The sequence below is a fragment of the Miniopterus natalensis genome, chromosome 1, assembly GCF_054644295.1.
Source record: "Miniopterus natalensis isolate mMinNat1 chromosome 1, mMinNat1.hap1, whole genome shotgun sequence".
NCBI classification, from domain to species: domain Eukaryota; kingdom Metazoa; phylum Chordata; class Mammalia; order Chiroptera; family Miniopteridae; genus Miniopterus; species Miniopterus natalensis.
The window spans coordinates 43,786,868-43,807,089 of NC_142081.1; the positions used below are offsets into that span (position 1 = coordinate 43,786,868).

At 32.9% G+C, this 20,222-nt stretch overlaps 1 protein-coding gene across 2 annotated transcripts in view; it reads left to right on the forward strand.

The window, feature by feature from the left end:
* The window catches only part of VPS13C (vacuolar protein sorting 13 homolog C), a 168,592-nt gene that overhangs the window by 51,086 nt on the left and 97,284 nt on the right, over positions 1 to 20,222 (forward strand). For both annotated transcript variants that reach the window (XM_087821106.1, XM_087821108.1), the window contains exons 17-27: positions 4,388 to 4,530; positions 5,384 to 5,576; positions 6,645 to 6,759; positions 7,381 to 7,517; positions 8,447 to 8,570; positions 9,968 to 10,085; positions 13,119 to 13,248; positions 14,011 to 14,089; positions 14,753 to 14,892; positions 18,356 to 18,509; positions 20,123 to 20,202. In XM_087821106.1, the coding sequence (XP_087677232.1) occupies positions 4,388 to 4,530; positions 5,384 to 5,576; positions 6,645 to 6,759; positions 7,381 to 7,517; positions 8,447 to 8,570; positions 9,968 to 10,085; positions 13,119 to 13,248; positions 14,011 to 14,089; positions 14,753 to 14,892; positions 18,356 to 18,509; positions 20,123 to 20,202 (1,413 nt within the window). The remainder of the gene's footprint in view (positions 1 to 4,387; positions 4,531 to 5,383; positions 5,577 to 6,644; positions 6,760 to 7,380; positions 7,518 to 8,446; positions 8,571 to 9,967; positions 10,086 to 13,118; positions 13,249 to 14,010; positions 14,090 to 14,752; positions 14,893 to 18,355; positions 18,510 to 20,122; positions 20,203 to 20,222) is intronic.

A 20,222-nucleotide genomic window follows, 5' to 3' on the forward strand; every position in this document is an offset into this window, starting at 1 on the left:
TCTTCTAATCCATAGTTTTTCATTTATTTGTCGTCTGCAACTTTTTTTCATGAGTATTTTATAGTTTTCAGTATACATATCTTTCACCTCCTTGGTTAAATTTATTTCTAAGTATTTTATTATTTTTGATGCTATTGTAAGTGGATTGTTTTATTCATTTTTTCAGATAATTCATTTTTAGTATATGGAAACAATTGATTTTTGTATATGGATTTTGTATCCTGTAACTTTACTGAATTTATTCATTATCCTAACATTTTTCTGGTGGAGTCTAGTATTTTCTATATATAAGACCATATCATCTGCAAGCAGAGGCATTTTTACTTTTTTCTTTCTTATTTGGATCCTTTACTGCTCTGGTAAGAACTTCCAATGCTATATTGAATAGAAGTGCTGAGAGTGAGCACCCTTGTCTTGTTCCTGGTCTTAGAGGCAATGCCTTCGACCATTCACCAATTGAGTATGATGCTAGCTATGGCTTGTCAGATATGGCGATTATTATGTTGAGGTATAGTCCTTCTATACTCAATTTATTCAGAAAGGTTTTATCTTGAATGGATGTTGTATTTTGTCAAATGATTTTTCTACATCTCGAGATGATCATGTGATTTTTATCTTTCATTCTATTCATGTGATGTATCACATTTATTGATTCATATACATTGAACCATTCTTGCATCCTAGAGATGAATCCCACTTGATTACGGTGTATGACCCTTTTAATGTGCTTGTGAATTCAGTTTGCTAGTATTTTGCAGAGAACTTTTGCATCTATATTTATCAGTGGTGCTGGCCCTTAATTTTTGTTTTTGCTAGTGTCCTTTTCTAGCTTTGGTATGAGGATAATGCTGGCCTTGTAAAATGAGTTTGAGAGTGTTCCCTTCAATTCAAATTTTTGGAAGACTATAAGAAGGATTAGAAGAATAAATTCTTCTTTAATGGTAGAATTCACCAGTGGATGCATCTGGTTGTGGGCTTTTCTTTGTTGGGAGGTTTTTGATTATTTATTGAATCTCCTTACTCATTATAGTCTGTTCAGATTTTTTATTTCTTCATGATAAAGTCTTGGTAGATTTTTTGTGTCTAGGATTTATCCATTTTTTCTAGGTTGTCCAATTTGTTTGTAAAGAGTTGTTCATAGTAGTCTCTTGTGGTATCAGTTGTAATGTCTCCTCTCTCATTTTTAAATTGTACTCATGTGTTTTCTCTCTTTTTTTCCCTTGGTCTAGCTAAAGGTTTGTCAATTTTGTTTATCTTTTCAAAGAACCAACTCACTTTTGTTAATTTTTTCTGTTGTTTTCCTGTTCTCTATTTCATTTATTTCTGCTCTAATCTTTATTAATTCCTTTTTTTTCTAACTTCAGGCTGTTTGTTTTTTTATAGTTTCTTGAGATGTAAAGTTAGGTTGTTTGTTTGAGATCTTTCTTTTTTCTTGATGTAGGTGTTTATTCCTATAAACTTCCCTGATAGAACTGCTTTTGCTGCATCCCATAAGTTTTTGGTAATTTGTGTTTTCATTTTTTTGTGTGCTCATGATATTTTTCTTTTTTGGTTTCTTCTTCCATTGATTGTTTGGGGGTGTGTTTAATTTCCATGTGTTTGTGAATTTTGTAGCTTTCTTCTATTATTGATTTCTAGTTTCATTAAATGTGGTTAGAAAAGATATTTGATATAATTTGTATCTTCTTGAATTTTTTGAGACTTGTTTCATGGCCTAATACATGATATATTCGAGAAAGTATTTTGTGTTAGCTTGAGAAGAATGTTTATTCTGGTGCTGTTGGAGGGAATGTTCTGTCTATTAGTTTCCTTTGGCTTATAGCATTGTCCAAATCCACTGTTTACTTATTGATTTTCTGTCCAGATGATCTATCTGTTATTGAGAGTGGGCTATTAAAGTCTCCAACTAATATTGTATTACTGTCTATCTCTCCTTTTATTTTTTTTAAAATTTTTAAAAATATTCATTGAATTTATTGGGGTGACATTTTCAAATAAAATTATATAGGCTTCAGGTATACAGTTCTATAATACATTATCTATAAATTATATTGTGTGATCACACCCAAAGTCAAAACTCCTTCCGCCACCTTTTATTCCCCTTATCATCTTTTGCCGATGCCACCCAGCTTCACTCTGGTAGGCACCCTACTGTGGTCTGAATCTGTGTTGTTTTTTCTTAATCCCCTCACCTTTTTCACCCAGCCCCCGAACACCTCTCCCCTCTGACAGCTGTCAGTTCTGTTTTCTGTATCTATGAGTCTATTTCTGTTTTGTTAGCTTATTTTGTTCGTTAGATTTCACATATAAGTGAAATCATATAGTATTTGTTTTTCTCCGACTGGCTTATTTCGCTTAGCTTAGTACACTCCAGTCCATCCATACTGTCACAAAAATAAGATTTCCTTCTTTTTTTATGGCTGAGTAGTATTACATTGTGTTAATATACCAGTTTTTTTAATCCACTCATCTACTGATTTGGGCTTCTCCCATTCTTAGCTATTATAAATAATGCTGCAATGAATGTAGGGGTGCATATATTCTTTCAAATCAGTGTTTTCGGTTTTTTCGGATATAGTCCCAGAAGTGAAATCTCTGGGTCATAAAGTAATTCCATTTTTAATTTTTTGAGGAACCTCCATGCTGTTTTCCGCAGTGGCTGCATCACTCTGCATTCCCACCAACAATGCACTATGGTTCCCTTTTCTCCACATCCTCTCCAACACTTGTTGTTTGTTGATTTATTGATGATAGCCATTCTGACAGGTGTGAGGTGATATCTCATTGTGGTTTTAATTTGTATGTCTCTGATGATTAGTGACACTGAGGATCTTTTCATATGTCTATTGGTCATCTATATGTCCTCTTTGGAGAAGTGTCTATTCAGGTCCTTTGCCCATTTTTTAAGTTGGATTGTTTTTTTGGTGTTGAGTTGTAAAAGTTCTTTACAGATTTTGGATATTAACCCTTATCAGATGTATTATTGGCACATATGTTCTCCCATTCAGTGGGTTGTTGTTTCGTTTTGTTGATGTTTTCCTTTGTTGTTCAAAAAGTTTTTAGTTTGATGTCCCATTTGTTTATTTTTTCTCTTGTTTCCTTTTCCTGAGGATGTATATCAGAAAAAATATTGCAATGAGAAATATCTGAGATTTTACTCCCTTTTTTTTCCCTCTAGTATTTTTATGGTTTTGAGTCTTATGTGTAATTTAAGCCTTTAATCCATTTTGAGTTTTTTCTTGTGTATGGTTTAGTTCTGTTAGTATATTTATAGATGCTCTATGGATGCCTAAGTATTTATAATTGTTATATCTTCTTGATGGATAGAATAATGACTATCTCTTTGGAGATAAGTTAATTTTTAAGTTAAAGTCTATTTTTTTCTGATACAAGTATAGCTACCCCACTGTGTTTTGTTTTTTTTGTTACTGTTTGTTTGAAATATATTTTTCTTCTCTTCACTTTTAGTTTATATATGGCCTTAAAGCTCATGGAGTCTCTTATATAGGCAGCATATTGTTGGATATTATTTTTTAATCCATTCTACCATTCTGTGTGTTTTTATTAGATAATTTAATCCATTTACATTTAAAATAATTATTGATAGGTAAGGTCTTACTATTGCCATTTTATTAATTTTTTTCGGACTATTTCATAGGTACTTTGTTTCTTGCTTCCTCTTTTGCTGTCTTCCTGTGTAGTTTGATGAGAATCATCTCCATTTTTCTGTCCTACCTTTAGTCTTATAAATTTTTGGGTCCGGATTTTTTTCTCAATGTCTTATTAACTCTCCAAAGCCATCAAGCAAATGTTCCTTATATTTTGTCCAGTTTTTTATCCCAAGGATTATTGATCTGAATTAGTTTGCTTTAGTGAAAGCTGCTGCATTAAATATTTATGCCACAAAATATTTTATTAAGTTCATTTTCATTACCCTTAAGAGAAATTAGTTTTGGATTTTGTGTCCTATTTGAGTAAGCAATTTGTATTGAATTTCCATGTATGTGTGTATAGATATATACACATTTATAATATGTTTTTATTGATTTCAGAGAGAGTAAGGGAGAGGGAGAGAGAGAGAAACATCAGTGATGAGAGAGTCATTGATTGGCTACCTCCTACACCCTCTCCACTCGGGATCGAGCCCACAACCTGGTTATGTGCCCTGATTGGGAATCGAACAGCAATCTCCTGGATCATAGGTTGATGCTCAAGTGCTGAGCCATGCCGGTCAGGCTCCAATATATATATTTTTATAGTTAGCATATTGATACAGAAACCTACCATAATGTTCTGTAGATCACTGTATTTCAACAAATTTAAATAAGTAAATTATTAAGTAACGGTCATTTAAACTTTAACAATTTTCATTCATTCTTTTATTTAGTATGTTGCTCATATAATGACACTGAAATTAGTAAGCACCTCTGTTACATTAAGAGAAAACGCAAATATTCCAGAAATACTAAAAATTCAGATAATTGGCCTGGGCACCAAAGTATCCCAGCGACCAGGAGCACAAGCACTTAAGTAAGTTTTAAAAATCTTATTTCAATTTTTATTTTTTGTATGACTTTAGGCCCCCCAAATGTAGTGTTATTTAGCATTAAAAACTGATTAATAGTCGTCGTCCTCTAATTTTATTTTGTGTGTGTGTGTGTGTGTGAAGATGGTCATTGTATATTTGAGTTTGTTTTATGGAGTTATATGAGGAGCTCATCATTTGTTCTATTCCTGTTTCCTTTATTTATAAATATTTATTGGATACTATTCAATTTATAGATTTGATACTGTGAAGGCTGTAGGAACAATAAGTTTCCATTTTTAAGAACTTTATGGTGTAATATAAGAGGGGATATTTTAAAAGTTAATTTAAGATCTGTTTAGCATATTAGAGAGCTTATAAGTGAGAAGATACTGTAAAATTAAATACCTTATTGTTAATGCTGTACAAGTTAAGTTGTGGAAGAGAAAAGCTTGGCCCAGTAGAGCTCGGGCTTAAGCTAGTTGAATGGAAAGGAGTAGGAGAAGCAGGGATGAGGTAGGAGTGTTTAGGATGGAACAAAATAGGGATATGAGTCCCATGAGTGTTAAGTATGGGTTGTGTTCATGCCACAATGATAGGAACTTCTGCAGTGTTCTGGAGTTGGCTAAAGTTGGTTTTTATGGGATGACAAGGACAAAAGCCAAGCCAAAAAAAGAAAAAAAAACCCACCTCAAGCTGAGGGTTATTGAATGCTAGGCTAAGAAGCTTGGACTTCAACTTTGAGTAATGGGCTCAGTCATGGCTCTCAGTGGAGTTATTTTAAAGAAAAATTTGTATTTTAAACCATTGTATTACAAAGAATTTTGTTTGTATCCCCTTTTCTTCATTGGATTGTAGAGTGGAAGCAAAATTAGAACACTGGTATATCACAGGTCTGAGACAGCAGGATACTGTACCATCCCTTGTGGCTTCAATTGGTGATACTGCGTCATCCTTGCTTAAAATTGAATTTGAAACCAATCCAGAGACTAGCACTGCTGACCAGACTCTGGTTGTTCAGTCTCAGCCTGTGGAGGTCATCTATGATGCTGTAAGTGCAAAGAGAAAGTGAATTTTTATTAAACCCATCTTATACATCTGACATATGGTTTTCTTATTTTTTCTCTCTCATATTTAACATTTATATATTTAGCAGCCAAGTTTACCAGCACTTTCATTCTTACTTTAAAAGCAGTATATGATTATCAGTTTTGATTTTTTTTATGTGCTACATATTTTTTTTTCTACTGTAAGGTGTATTTGTCTCTGCTTGTGTCAAATTTTAAAAAATCGAATCTAATATTTGAAAAGTCTGATCACACCAGCTACTCCCAGCCGTGACATCCCGACTGGCTGCTCCCGTGTAGTTTGCTTATTCTCTTCCCCCAGTGCTTGGAACCAACTCAGAGCCTTAGAAGTAATTGAGAGAATTTAATATATTGTTCACATGGGGCAAAGAACAGTGGCGTTCAGATGTTATTGAAAGTGCTGGCTCAAGTTCTGCATCAATAGCTTCATCTTGTATTAGACTCTCAACTCATTTCAAGCTAGCCAATAGGATAGGCATGGTTTGCTACTCACCGCATCACTTCAGGTCGGCTCCACCCTGTTGTGGACGTCCTCAACTTAGGTTTACTTTATAGTTTAGAGTGGATTCACATTGTGGGTGCATTCACATTGTTGTACATCCAGTCTCCAGAGCTCATTCTGTCTTGCAAAATGTGTGATTTTTTATGTTCAAGTTTTGGATGTAAGTAAGGGCTCAACAGCTTCCTTATTTCCTCTCTAAATTTCAAAGCCTAGGGGAATTCAATTTCAATATAAAGAAGTGGAGTTTTACCTTCTGGCTAGTTGAAGGCGAAAACTAGAGACACCTCAGGACATATTTAAGGTTACTTAAATGATGTGCACACATTTGTTGCCTCTTCAGTAAGCTTGCTTGGGCTATTGCCTGCTTTAGGTTCTCTTTCACTCTAGAGGGAGATGCAGTAGGGCAGAATATCTTTGGAGGTACCTCCTCAGTTCAAAGCCCAGTTGTTTAGAATTAAGCAAAAACTTTAAAATTTATAATGTAGAAAGTACTGTGTATGATTTATTTATATTTTAAATTGTTTTACAGAAAACCATTAATGCAGTGGTTGAATTCTTTCAATCAAGTAAAGGATTAGATCTTGAGCAGATAACATCAGCTACATTGATGAAGCTGGAAGAAATTAAAGAGAGAACAGCTACAGGTAAAGAATTTGCCTTTCTGCATAAGCATCAATTAAACACTCAAAATTTTGTGTATTCTAATGTAAATATTGTATTAAAAATAGTTTAGGTTGCTTTCTTTCTTTGTCTTAAATTCAGGCTATATTAATCAGTGGAATAGCATTGTGTATACATGGCTTACCCAAAGTCAAATACACCAGCTAAATTAGGTGAGAAAGAGAATAATAATATGGGACACAAATGAATCTGTGTGCCATTACCTGTAAGAACCTGCCCTCACAATGAGCTTGAGGTGGAAGACATCCCTCTGGCTCAGCTCTTAAGAAAACTGTGTGATATGGAAAATACATATTTTTGTGCAACATTGCCTCTGAACTGAAACTAACTACTTTATCTGCTTACTTAACTAAAGAAATAATGAATTATTCTCTATCTCGATAAAGTGCTAGCTATGTTGGATTTATTGTACTGTAGGAATATATGATTGATTGTTTCCCATTAACCATATATAGTTTCACTTTACCTGCTGAATTGAAAATCCTTCATAATACTTTTCAACTGATATTCTCGTTAATAATATGATTACACATTTCAACTTGACCCTCTGATCTTTCATTCTGTTTTTTTGTTTGTTTTTTTAGGACTTACACATATTATTGAAACTCGAAAAGTCCTTGATTTAAAGATAAATCTGAAACCTTCTTATCTAATAGTTCCACAGACTGGCTTCTATCATAAAAAGTCAGATCTTCTCATTTTAGATTTTGGTACATTTCAGGTAGGTACATATGCATTTCTGTCTGAGCATTCTTGCTCACCTTGGTACCTAGCTATGTGATAGTTTACTTTTCCCCTCTTAAAATTTTCTTAAACCTAGACTTATTTCTTCTTAGTATTTTGTCAAGCCTAGCTTAGATAGACTATTTTATATATATTTTATGGCTATTAAAAAAAACAAAGAAAAACTTAAAATTTTTTGTAATGGTAGATGATTTGACCTTGAGGACTGGATTACTGTTTTCTTTTTATAATTGGAGAGAAGCACTCTTAAGTTTCCAGAGTCTAATTTCACAGCGTTATTTGTTAATTTTTATATTTTGACAATAGGAAATGATACACAATTGAATATATGTTTGATAGAATAAGATAACTTAAAGTTTTGTTTGGGTATTTAACCTTGTAGAAATCCAAGCCTCTGAGAAAATGTGAAAATTTAAAAATGCATAGTCCTGAATTAATCCTTTCTTCTTTGAAGGATGGAAAAGGAAGTAGAAATTGGAGCTGAATTCTAATGGACTAGTTATTTTATGTATGTAGTGGGGAGAAGAAGGAATAAAATTTGCTATTTCATCTTGAAGAATTTAGGATAGGTAGTAGGGGAGCTGAGCCATAAGCGGCGATAACTCCTGAGAGCCAGGAAAAGTTGCATGTGTAGACAAGTTAATTGAGATAGACAGCTGTGTAACTGACTAGCTAGTTAGTGCAGATGTACTGAGTAATGTATTACCCAAACATAATAGAGATATATGCTGAAATGTTACATTTCTAATAAAATATTTGCAAATAATTATCAGAAAACTAAGCAAAATGTGAATTTAGTCAGGGCAGTGTTTTCATTTTAGTTAGGTTTTAAGAAAACACAACTGAATTATGTTGATTTATATACTTTTTTGTTAAAAAAATGAAGTTTTTTTTTCTCCATTTTAGCTCAACAGTAAAGATCAAGGTTTGCAGAAGACTAGTAATTCATCTCTGGAGGAAATAATGGATAAGGCATATGACAAGTTTGATGTTGAAATAAAAAGCGTACAACTACTCTTTGCAAGAGCAGGTAATAGATTGCTCAGTTTTTAGAATCTTGAAATTATGTTGAGTAGCTTTGGTAAATATATGTGTAAGTGTGCATGTGTATCAACTCGTAACATTTTGAACACATATCCTCTTGGTCTCTTAAGAAAACCAAACAGAAACTCATCGGTGCAAATCCTTACAGTTACAAATAGAGAAGAAAAATTTGGGTATTCATCATAGGGTACTGGACTTAGCACCATTTTAATCTAAGTGTTGTTTTTTTTGTTTGTTTGTTTTGTTTGGTAATATGACTGTGAAACTGCCCAAAACACAAAATAGAAGTTGCTATTGGCTCAATTCCTCTGTCCCAGTGCTTTTGGGATGTCTCGATGTTGTTTTCCTTTGCTGCCTTTATTTTAAAATATTTTAAAATATTTTACTATATTAGCCTAGTTTTTATTTCAGTAATATTACATCTTTTACTTTTGTAGATGGATATAGTCTTAAAACCTAAAAGTAATTAATTTATTTTCCAAAAGCTTTGGTGTTTTCTACTGCTTACGTAAAGATTGCTGGTTCTCTGTACTTCTTTAGTTTCTAGAAGCAATAAGTATTTGCCAAATAGTCTTGAGTATATCACTTTGTAGTAGGTCATTGAAGGAAATTACAGTCTTTTTGTGTAGAATGTATACTTCTAGCATGAGTACTGAAATTTATTAAAATGTAAATATATAATGCTCTACTTAGTTTTTCTATATTAGGATTCTATTAATTCCTTAACGGGAAGTACCTATGCAGGCCATTAAAATGGCCTTTTCTGTTGCATGTACTTAATAATGATTGCTTGAATTATAAGTGATAAAAGATGTTCAGTCATTGCTTCAGTTAACATATGTGTAGGATTCTTGTAATCATTGGGAAGTCTGTTTTTGGAACCTTCCTATTTCAAGAAAAGTGATTATTACACTTTCTCGTCATGAAAACTTTCTTGGTAAAACTTATTTTTGCTTTAGAATTGTGTGCTAAACTATTGTAATAGCACTTAGGAATAGCAGCCGCCTTTTTTCTGTTATTTATTTTTCTATTTTTCTTCTTTTTTCCCCCCTGCAACAACCACCCTGATCTCTAATTTTGTAATCAGGGCAATAAATTTCTGAGCTTTTCCCATTGACTTTAAAAATGAAAGATGTGATATAAACATTCTCCAAATAAATATTTTGAATTATTTTTATATCACAGCCTTTAAGTCCTATCAATTTGTATTTTAAAAATAGTTATTTAACTTGTATGCTAAAAGAGGTAAAAATGACATTCATTGAATATGTTTATTAACTATTTTTTAATAAGAATATTTTCCACAGAATATCTGGTGATCTAAAAATAATTATTTAATAAATTAAAAAGGTGATTTAATTTTTAAAATTATTTTTTTTAAAGAGGAAAACTGGAAAAAGTGTCGATTTCAGCATCCATCAACTATGCATATTTTGCAACCCATGGATATTCATGTTGAGTTGGCCAAGGCAATGGTAGAAAAAGATATTAGAATGGCCAGGTAATGTCTGAGTTTTCTTTATATTTTAACATCAACAAGATTAAATATATCTGTATCAGTGTCTGGATTTTAAGAAAGAAAAGCTAGATTTCTGAAGCACAGAAAAAATGATTATTTTATAGCAGAAATAAATAAGAAAATGTTTATTTGATTTATAAGTCACGTCTTTTTACGTTCTGTATAAGTTGGTTATCCCTGTTTTTGAATGGATTGAATCCAAGGTCCATTATTGATGAAATAAAAATCTTTAAAAATTAAAGTTTCATTTGATTATGAAACCATATAAAATCTTGAGAACAATTTAAGGGGATGAAAAGTAGGAACTAAAATTTGAATTTAAGTAGATAATTATGAAATATGTATGTTGCCTTCTTAAAAACAGCCTTATTGGAGTATTATTGACATTCAGTAAGCTGCATGTATTTAAAGGGTACAGTTCAGTAGGTTTTGATATATTTATAAAGCCGTAAAGCCATAGAACTATCACCACAATCAAGATAATGAGCACACCCATCATCCCCTAAAGTCCTTGCGCCCCTTTGTATTTCTTCCTCCCCATTCCTACCTGCCAACTTCTCTAACCTCAATCCCTGGACAACATTGATCTATTTTCTGACACTATAAATTTGTTAATATTGTCTAGAATTTTGTATAAATTGAATCATACAATTGCAACTCTTTTGTTTGGCTTCTATCATTTATCGTAATTAATTTGAGATTCATTCATGTTGTGTATATCAATAGTTCATTATTAGATGGATGTTAAACCAGCCTTGCATTACTGGATAAATCTCTTTTGGTAATGATTATTCTTTTTTTTTTTTTAATCCTCACCTGAGGATACTTTTTCCATTGCTCTTCAGAGAGAGTAGAAGGGGGGGAGGGGAGAAAGAAACATTCAGGGGCCGATGCTCTTAACCACTGAGCAAAACCAGCTAAGGCAGTAATGATTATTCTTTTAAAATATTGTTGACTTTAGTTTGCTAAAATTTCGTTAGGACTTTTTTTTTTTTTTATTTTATCTTTATTGTTGAAAGTATTACAGATGTCCCTTTTTTCCCCCTTTACCTCTTCCACCCCGCACCCACTCCCCACCCCAGGCCTTCGCCACACTATTGTCTGTGTCCATGGGTTATGCATATATGCATGTGAATTCTTTGGTTAATCTCTCCCCACCCCCCCCACCCCCCCCACCCCCCCACCCCTACATTCCCCTTGAGATTCATCAGTCTGTTCCATGCTTCTATGTCATTGAATCTATTTTGTTCATCATTTTATTATGTTCTTTAGATTCCACATATAAGTGAGATTATGTGATATTTGCCTTTCTCTGCCTGACATTTTACGCCTCATTAGGGATATTGTTCTGGGCTTTTATTTACTTGTTTTGGCACCAAAGTATCCGGGTAGTCTTGGCCTCATGGAATGAGTTTTCTGGAAGAAGCTGTGTAGAATTGGCATTGTTTCTTCCAGAGAGGCCATCTGGGCCTAGAATAATTCTTTTTTGTGGGGAGGGTTTTAACTAAAAATTCCATTTCTTTAATAGATATAGAGCTATTCAGATTATATTTTGAGTGATCTTCGGTAGTTTGTCCTTCAGGGAAGGAATTTGTTGTTTATTGTCATAAAATTGTTCATAATATTTCTGTATTACCATTTTAATACATGTAGAATGTGTAGTGGTGCTCTCTCACTCTTGATATTAGTAATTTGTATCTTTTTCTATTTTTTTCCTGCTTAGTCTAGCTAGAGGCTTATCAGTTTTGCCCATCTTCTGAAGGAATCAGCTTTTGGTTTCAGTTGTCTGCTCTATTGTGTTTCTGTTTTTTATTTCATTGATTTCTACTCACTTTTCTTACTTCTTTTCCCCCATGCTTTCTTTGGGTTTTATTTGCTTAACTTTCTTAGTTTCTTAAGGTAGATGCTGAGACCATTGATTTGAGACCTTTTCTAATACAGGCATGTAGTGCCTTAAATTCTCCTTGAAATACTGCTTTACTGTACCCTACACATTTTGAATCTCTTCAGTCAGTAAGCTGGGGTATTTGTGGGACTTTCCTCATTTATCTTCTATCTTTTCAACTGTCCTTTGTTAACTGCTGTCCATTCTCTTTGAAATCATTGTTTGATATATTTTGTCCAGTTTTTTATGTATTTTAGTTTTAAGTAATATTTCAGAAATTATAAAGAAACATCTTACATTTTTATGGTGCTTTTCAATTTATAGAATACTTTTGTAGAAAGTTTTATCTCTTGAGGTAGGATCAGTCAGTTTGACTCTTGGAATATTAGTGATTTGTACATTGTACAGAAAAGTCATTCTTCATGTAGTAGCTGGGCATCTGTCAGCTTGAGCTGTTTGCAGGTTACTTAGGAAGTCAAAAATAAACAACATCCTGAAAGAGCTTTGTGAGCAGTGAACAGTTGCCACAAAGTTATTGAGACAAACAAACCTAGGCGGTTAGGTTGAGTAGGGAAGCAGAATAGAAGTAGCTGCTGAAAAGTAAGCAACCGATGAAAGCACAGTAGTGATTCAGCAGTCAGTACAACATTTGTCCGCATGGAGCTTAAGTTTTAATCAGAGTAGACATAAAATAAACAAGTATATATATTATATACCAGATGCTGAGAAATGCTATAAGAGGAAATAAAGCAAGGCACGGGGATAAAAAATGATGGAGCAGATACTTTTTGATGTTTATAATGAGAAATCTTTGATATTAGAAATGTTGAAGTATATAGAGTGCTTTAGGTTTTAAAAAGTAGACAATTGTGTTTGGAAATATTTTCATAAAAACTAGTTAAGAAGGTTTGGCTACTTAAAAAGGATGCATTTAAATTATCTGGAAACTTAGCCTACATAGAACTTCCCATTCCCTGACAGTATTGATTAAATGAGGCATTAATGTTATTAGATTAAAACATGTCCAGAGTAACTTTGACCCCACAATGTAGGCTCTTCTCCAATCCCTTTCTCCCTCCTAATATAGAGAAACTAGACCTTAAAACCTTATCATTGAATTGTATTTTTAGATTTAAAGTATCAGGAGGGCTTCCTTTGATGCATGTGAGAATTTCTGACCAGAAGATGAAAAATGTGCAATGTTTGATTAACAGTATACCCTTGCCACAGAAATCATCTGTACAGTCTTCTGAGAAGCAGGTAAATGGATATAATAAAAATGCTAAATCTCTTTACATTTGTATTTATGATTAGCTTTTTTAGCTTTCTGTTGGTCAGTTTCATTTATTTGGTGCACTTTTGAGGATTAATTGGTTGATTCTCTACAGAACTACATATAACATTGAATAAATAAAGTTATAGCCTTTTTTCACTACTGTGTTAGAGTGGTGGTAGGAAATCAGTTTTAGGGAATAAAGAGAACAAAAATACATAAACGAAGGAAAAATGTCTTTAAAATTTATGAAATATGTTTAAAATAAACTAGATACAGCAATCTTTATAATGTTGCAAAATAAAATGATTGATGTAAAATTTACTTAAAATTTCTAGATCACAAATTGTAGTTGATCTTTACAACCTAAAATAAACGTTGTGTTTTCACTTGCTTTGAAGTGAAATTTGAGAGAGCCAACTAATGCTTATACTATTTTCCAGGAACCTGTAATAAAGATGCACAGTTTATGTTGTAATATATAGTAACTAAATGACACACAATGATAAATAGACTCATCTATTCAAGTTTGTACATTGTTCTGCCCTTATAACTGCAGGTAGTAGTCTTAATAATTGGTAAACTCAAACCAACCATTATTTAGTTGATTATATAATGTACTTTGATGGAAGAGTTGTGTAGTATGTGTCTTTCCATCTCTAGCCACTATTACTTTCTCAGTATTTGTTTATGTATTTTTAATACTGCTAAATTAGTGTGTTAAGAAAACTTTTTGTATTATTTGCTAGGTATCCTCAATTCCTGTTATTTCAGATAGGACAAAAGACCTACTTGGTACATCACTGTTGCTAGATGGAGTGGAATCAGGTAAGGAAAGTAATATGTTCTTTATTAAAGCAAGCCTATAAATTAGTATGTAGAGATAAAATAGTCAGAAAATAAAGGAATTTTTGAAAGTGTTATAGTAATTTACTGGGTTTAGTTCTAGTTGTGCTACTAACCAACAGTGCGTTTTGAGTTTTTTTTTTTTAAGCCCAGTTTCTTCATTTGATTGAAAGGATTTTTGTGAATAACAATGCTGAAGATTTTAAATAAGCTCCTTTTTTTTTCTCTTCTTTTTTTGCCCCAATCACTACCTGATTTTTTTCTTTAGCTCTGGCCTGATGTCTTTTAATTTTGAAGTAGAATATAAGCTTCAAGAGGACAAGGATCATATCTGTTCTTGTCACTCTGGTGTCCTTAGTGATTGGTATAGACTGATACATGATAGATGATACCCGGTAAATATTTTATTGAATATTGAATGAGTCAACTACAGTGAAAAACATAGGGTGGTTTGATTTTATTTATGCTTATCACTTGCCAGGCTGAGTGACTTTGTAAGACTAACAAAAATAATTGAAACTATATTCTGATTCTGAAGATTATATCTAATAAATGAATTTTATTTTTGATAGATTTAAATTTGAGTGTTTTATGTAGACTTCAATGCACAGTCTCTGAAGTCAAATGAATGTCTTCTTCCTTTAGAGTCAGATGATGAGTATTTTGATGCTGAAGAGGGAGACACACAGACTGATAGAAGTATGAAAGGATCAGAACGAAAAAAAGTTGCAGAGGCCCCAAATGAGGAGCTCATTAATCTTCTACTAAAGTTTGAAATTAAAGAGGTATGCATATTTATTTCGTCTGTAAATAAATATATTCTTGTTATCACTATCCTTGTAAACCATCCAATGCTAGACCCAAACATTTAGTATATATAAAATGTAGTACTCTATCTTCCCTAGAGCTCCCCCCTTCACATACAGCTCTAAGAAAATGGAATGTTGTTTTGTAAAATCTGATATAAGAGTGATCCATTATATATCTCATCTATTCTGGAACAGAGAGAGAAACATCGATTAGTTGCCTCCTGCACATGCCTTGACCCAGGGTCGAACCCGCAACCTAGGTATGTGTTCTGACAGAGAATCGAACCCAAAACCTTTTGGTGTACAGTATTATGCTCCAACTGAGTGACCTGGCCAGAGCTATTTAAAGTTGTTTTTCCTTCTTTTACTTTTAAGCTAAATAATATCATTCATTGTCATGTTTATAAGTTGGGAAAATGTAAAAAACCTAAATTTTCACAATGTCTTTAAAGGATTAAAAGTCATGTAATAAGAGGAAACATTGACATGGAAGATGTTCATAAGATATCTTTATTTATGGAAAAAAGGGATTATAATACAAAGGACATTATGATTCCACTTAGAAATTACACACACACTTTTTTTCTTTGACAAATGACTGTTCATTTTCTGTGTTGTGGGATTATAGTTTTTCATTTTTTTCCTGTTTGCTTTTCCACATATTCTAGATTTTTTTACAGTGAATATGCATTGCTTTGATAATAAAACACAAAAGGTATTAAAAGATGTTTCTTATTGACGGCTCTATATTCTAACATGAGATCATGTCCTAAAATATGTCAGAAATACCAGATTTTAATTGTATATAAAAATCTAAGCATTATTGGCATTTATTTAAAGGAAGATATGTTCTGAGCCTTTAGCTGCCTTTGACTTCTCTCTCTCTCTCATACTCCCCTTCAAATATAAGAAAACCCCTTGACTCTAACTTCAGAACACATTCAAGTGATTGCTCTTCTCTTGCACTGCTACTGCACTGTCCAAGTCACCATCGTCTCTTGCTTGGACTATTTCAGTAGCCTCTTAACTATTTCTCTGTGTCCCTCAGGTACTCTGCTTTCCACATAGGAGCCAGAGTAATCCTTTTTAAAAAGAAATGATTTTAGAGAGGGAGGATGGGGGCGGAGGGAGAGAAAGAGAGAGAGAGAGAGAGATCCATGTGAGAGAGAAGCATCAATCAGTTGCCTCCCCTACGTGACCCGACTGGATATAGAAACCAGCAACCTGGGTATATGCCCTCACTGGGAATTGAACCCGCCACATTTTGGTGTATGGGACAACACTCCAACCAACTGAGCCACACTGGCCAGGGCCAGGGTAATTCTTTTAAAGGGAAAGTCATATTATAACATTGCTAAGCTCACAGCCCTCCAATGGCTTCCCTTCTCACTCAGAACAAAGGATTTAGTCCTTTCTACAGCCTACAAGGGCTTTCATATGGCTTCTGTGACTTCATCTTCAGTTCTTTTCACTCTACTCCAGCACTATTTCATCCATTCCTTCTGTAAATATTTATCAAGTACCATCATGTATCAGGCAATGTTTTAGATACTGGAGCCATAGCAGTGAGCAAAGTTCTTGCCTCATATTGCTTACACTTGCCTTTTATTCTCCAAAGCACTTTTTTAAAGTATGTTTTTATTGATTTGAGAGAGGGAGGGAGAGGGAGAGAGAGAAACATTGATATGAGAGAGAAACATTTATTGGCTGCCTCCTGCACGCCCCTACCAGGGATCAAGCCCGAAACCTGGGCATGTGCCCTGACTGGGAATTGAACTGGCGACCCACTTTGGCAGGGCACAAAGCACATTCTTGGTGCATGCTGTTTTCTTTGCCTGGAATCCTCTCTTCCTGTATGACTTGATTCTTTATTTCCTTTAGATATGTACTCAAATGCCATTGTATTGGAAAGGCCTGACCACGCAACACAAGACAGCAACCTTCATTTTCCTCCACTCTCCCTAGAATATAAGAGTCGTGAAGATGAGGCCTTTGTTGTTCTGGTCACTGTGATGTCTTTAGTGACATCATACATTTCTTTAGATGACCACCTCATACATGGTAGATGATGCCCAATAAATGTTTTATTGAATATTGAATGAATGAACTAAAGTGATAATCAGAATCCTTTGAGAAAAAAATAGTACTGTTTCAAATATTTTCCCTAATTTGACTTTTTTTTGCCATTCTGAAGGTTTAAATGTTTCTGTAGTGAAATTTATCGAATTTCGTGTTTTTATCCCAGTTTTAGTGTATGTATAGAAAATCATTCTCCATTGCAGAAACATTTATTCATGATTTTATATTTTATGATTTCAATGCTTCATTTAAATCATCGATATATTTCAAATTTATTTTTGTATATCAGTTATATATTGAATATCTTACTGTACTATAGTTTCTGTTTCTCAGTAACGTTTCTCCTGGTTTTTCTTCAGTATATAATTTTATCACTGCCAATAATATTAATTTTTGCTTTCTTTCAGCTTTTATCGTGTTCCAGTTATTATTGCTACTTCACAGGTTACCCCAAAATATAATAGCTCAAAACAACTATTTTACTTTGCTTACAGTTCTCTGGGCTAGGAACTCTGGCAGGGTGCAGCTTAGTAATTTTTATGTATAGTCTCTCACATGCTTATAGTCAGATTTGACTGATGCTATAGTGATGTGAATTGTCAGAGGGGCTCAGAGGTGGCTCACTCCTGAGGCTGGCAGTTGATACTGGCTGTTGTCTAGGAGCTCAGCTAGGACTGTTGACTGAAATACCTACTCATTGCCTCCCAAGCCTGCCAGTCTCAGGGTACTTCACTTCTTGCATGGCAACTAGCTTCCCTCAGAGTGAGCATTCCCAGGTGGATGTTTGTGGCCTTTTTTGACATTGGAAATTATTATAGTATTACTTCTTCTGTAGTCTATTCAGGCAAATAACAAGCCTGCCCAAGTTTAAAGGGACAAAGACCTCCATCTCTTGATGAAGTGTCAAAGACTTTGCATGTTTTAAAAATTGGCACATATATGTTTTATTTTTCATTGCTAAATATATGGCTATCATTTCCAGAATAAATTTGAATAGTAGTATAATAGTGAACATCTTTATGTTACTTTTTATTTTAATGAGAATATTTTTTATATCACCCAACATGATTTCTTTTTTGAGATACAGATTTAAGAAAATCATATTAAGGAAGAATCTATACATTCTATTTTTACTAAATTGGATATAAAATTTCATCATGATTTTATATAGATATAGTAATATTCTCAGTAATAGAATTTAAGATGATAATTTCCAATCATAGTAAATAAGGGTAGTAGACAAGTGTGAGCAAAATTTCTACTGTTCTCATGATGATATGTATGAAGAAGGATTTTTAAAAAAATTTTTCAGCATGATTCAAACTACTTAACCTTTCACTGGCTCTCCTGATTCTTTTAGGTGATTTTGGAATTCACCAAACTACAGAAAGAAGAAGATACAATTCTAGTATTTAATGTTACACAGTTAGGAACAGAGGCTACAGTGAGAACATTTGACTTAACTGCAGTATCTTACCTAAAGAAAATCAGCTTGGATTACCATGAAATTCAAGGTAATAGACATAAAAATAGAAACAGTAGCTAATAATAAATATGAAACCACTTTTGTATGTCTGAAATACTTTCATTTATATAATAATGTTTATAATAAAAAATAACTAGTACTGTTTTAAGTATTTTTCAAATAACCCATTTATTTTTTACAACAGTTCTGTGAGGAAGGCAATGTCACAGTCTGTAGGTTACATATGAGGAAACTAAAGCAAAAATTGTTTATATAATTCATCCAAGGTCATTCATCCTAGTTAGTGACTGAACCCTTGAAATCTAGCCCTACAGTCTATATTCTTAAACTACTATGGTCTACTACTTCAGAGAGTCCACGTATATCTCCTTTATAAGGGGAGTATTCTCATTTTACAAACAAAGAAAGGTTAAATAAAGAGAGATTAAGTGACTTTCTCAAGATCATACATCTTTAGAATGGCGAAACGTATAATTTTTTTCTGGGCTTAAATTATTGAAGTCCTTGTCCTTTCTATTTAATAGGGTTCATATATAAGAAGCAGCACCAAGTTATAAAAATAAAAATGGTGGGACATAAAAATTATTTTTTCAGAAGTGCTTATATTTTAGTGTACATCTGTGTCTCATGAGATATATAAAGGAATGAAAGAATGGGTGAACCCACAGTAATTAAAATTACCTAATATTTGGCTAATATTTTAGTCAAATAAAAGACCTATTTTTAATTTTTTTCAAAAATAGTTGAAACTAAAGTAAATCTCAGTTTAGGAGAAAAGTGTGTATGTGTTAAAAAGTTTCTGCAAGCACTCTGTTAAGATGGAGTTTATATTACTATTTTAAGGGAAACAAATACAAATAATAAATTTGCTAGGCTATTTTTTCCTTTAGGGAAAGTTATTTCAAGAGAAAATTCTGAAATGTCTGAGAAACAGGAGTTATAGAACAAATAATAAAAGATGGATTAAGTAGTGGATAAATCACTTCTCCCTCCACAGCTTCTTGAGGCAGTTCCTTGGTACATCTATTTAAGGATATAGAAGGCATCTGGTAGTACCTGTTGTTTTTAAATGCAAAGAAATTTAATAATTCCATTCCCCTAAAACAATCTTTTTCTATGTAAGCCTTTTCTTATTTTAAACAAAGAAAATTATTTACATTTTTTAATAAGAACGAAATATTTGTTCAAAGAATTTTAGAGTTCAACAGGATATTACATGTATTTCTAGTCCAACCTTCTTGTTATATTGTTGAGAAAACTGAAGTTAAATAGCTTTTGATAAAGGAGATGAACTAGAATTTACATTTTCCGATTCTTACAACTGTAGTTTTTCTCTTACCTTACAGATGCATAGATGGCCTTAAAATATTTAGAGAAATTTTGATGATTTTCAACATAGGTGTAAAATCAAAGAAAATAAATATGCATGTTTTTATGTTAGTTGGATGGCAGAGGTAGGGTAAGGATTTGCATTAATTTATTTCTTCACCATGATGACTTTAACATTTAATAACCATGTAAATATGTGTACATAGTCTTTTAAAACTTAATTTTTTTAAAAAAAGAAAAAGACATCTAGACAATTCTAAATTTAAAAAAGAGCAATTTATTTGAAACACTTTTTCTTTTTCTTTAATCTAGGATCCAAAAAAAAGCCCCTTCACTTGATTAGCTCTTCTGACAAACCTGGATTAGATCTTTTAAAAGTGGAATATATTAAGGTATGGGCCATAGAATGTTT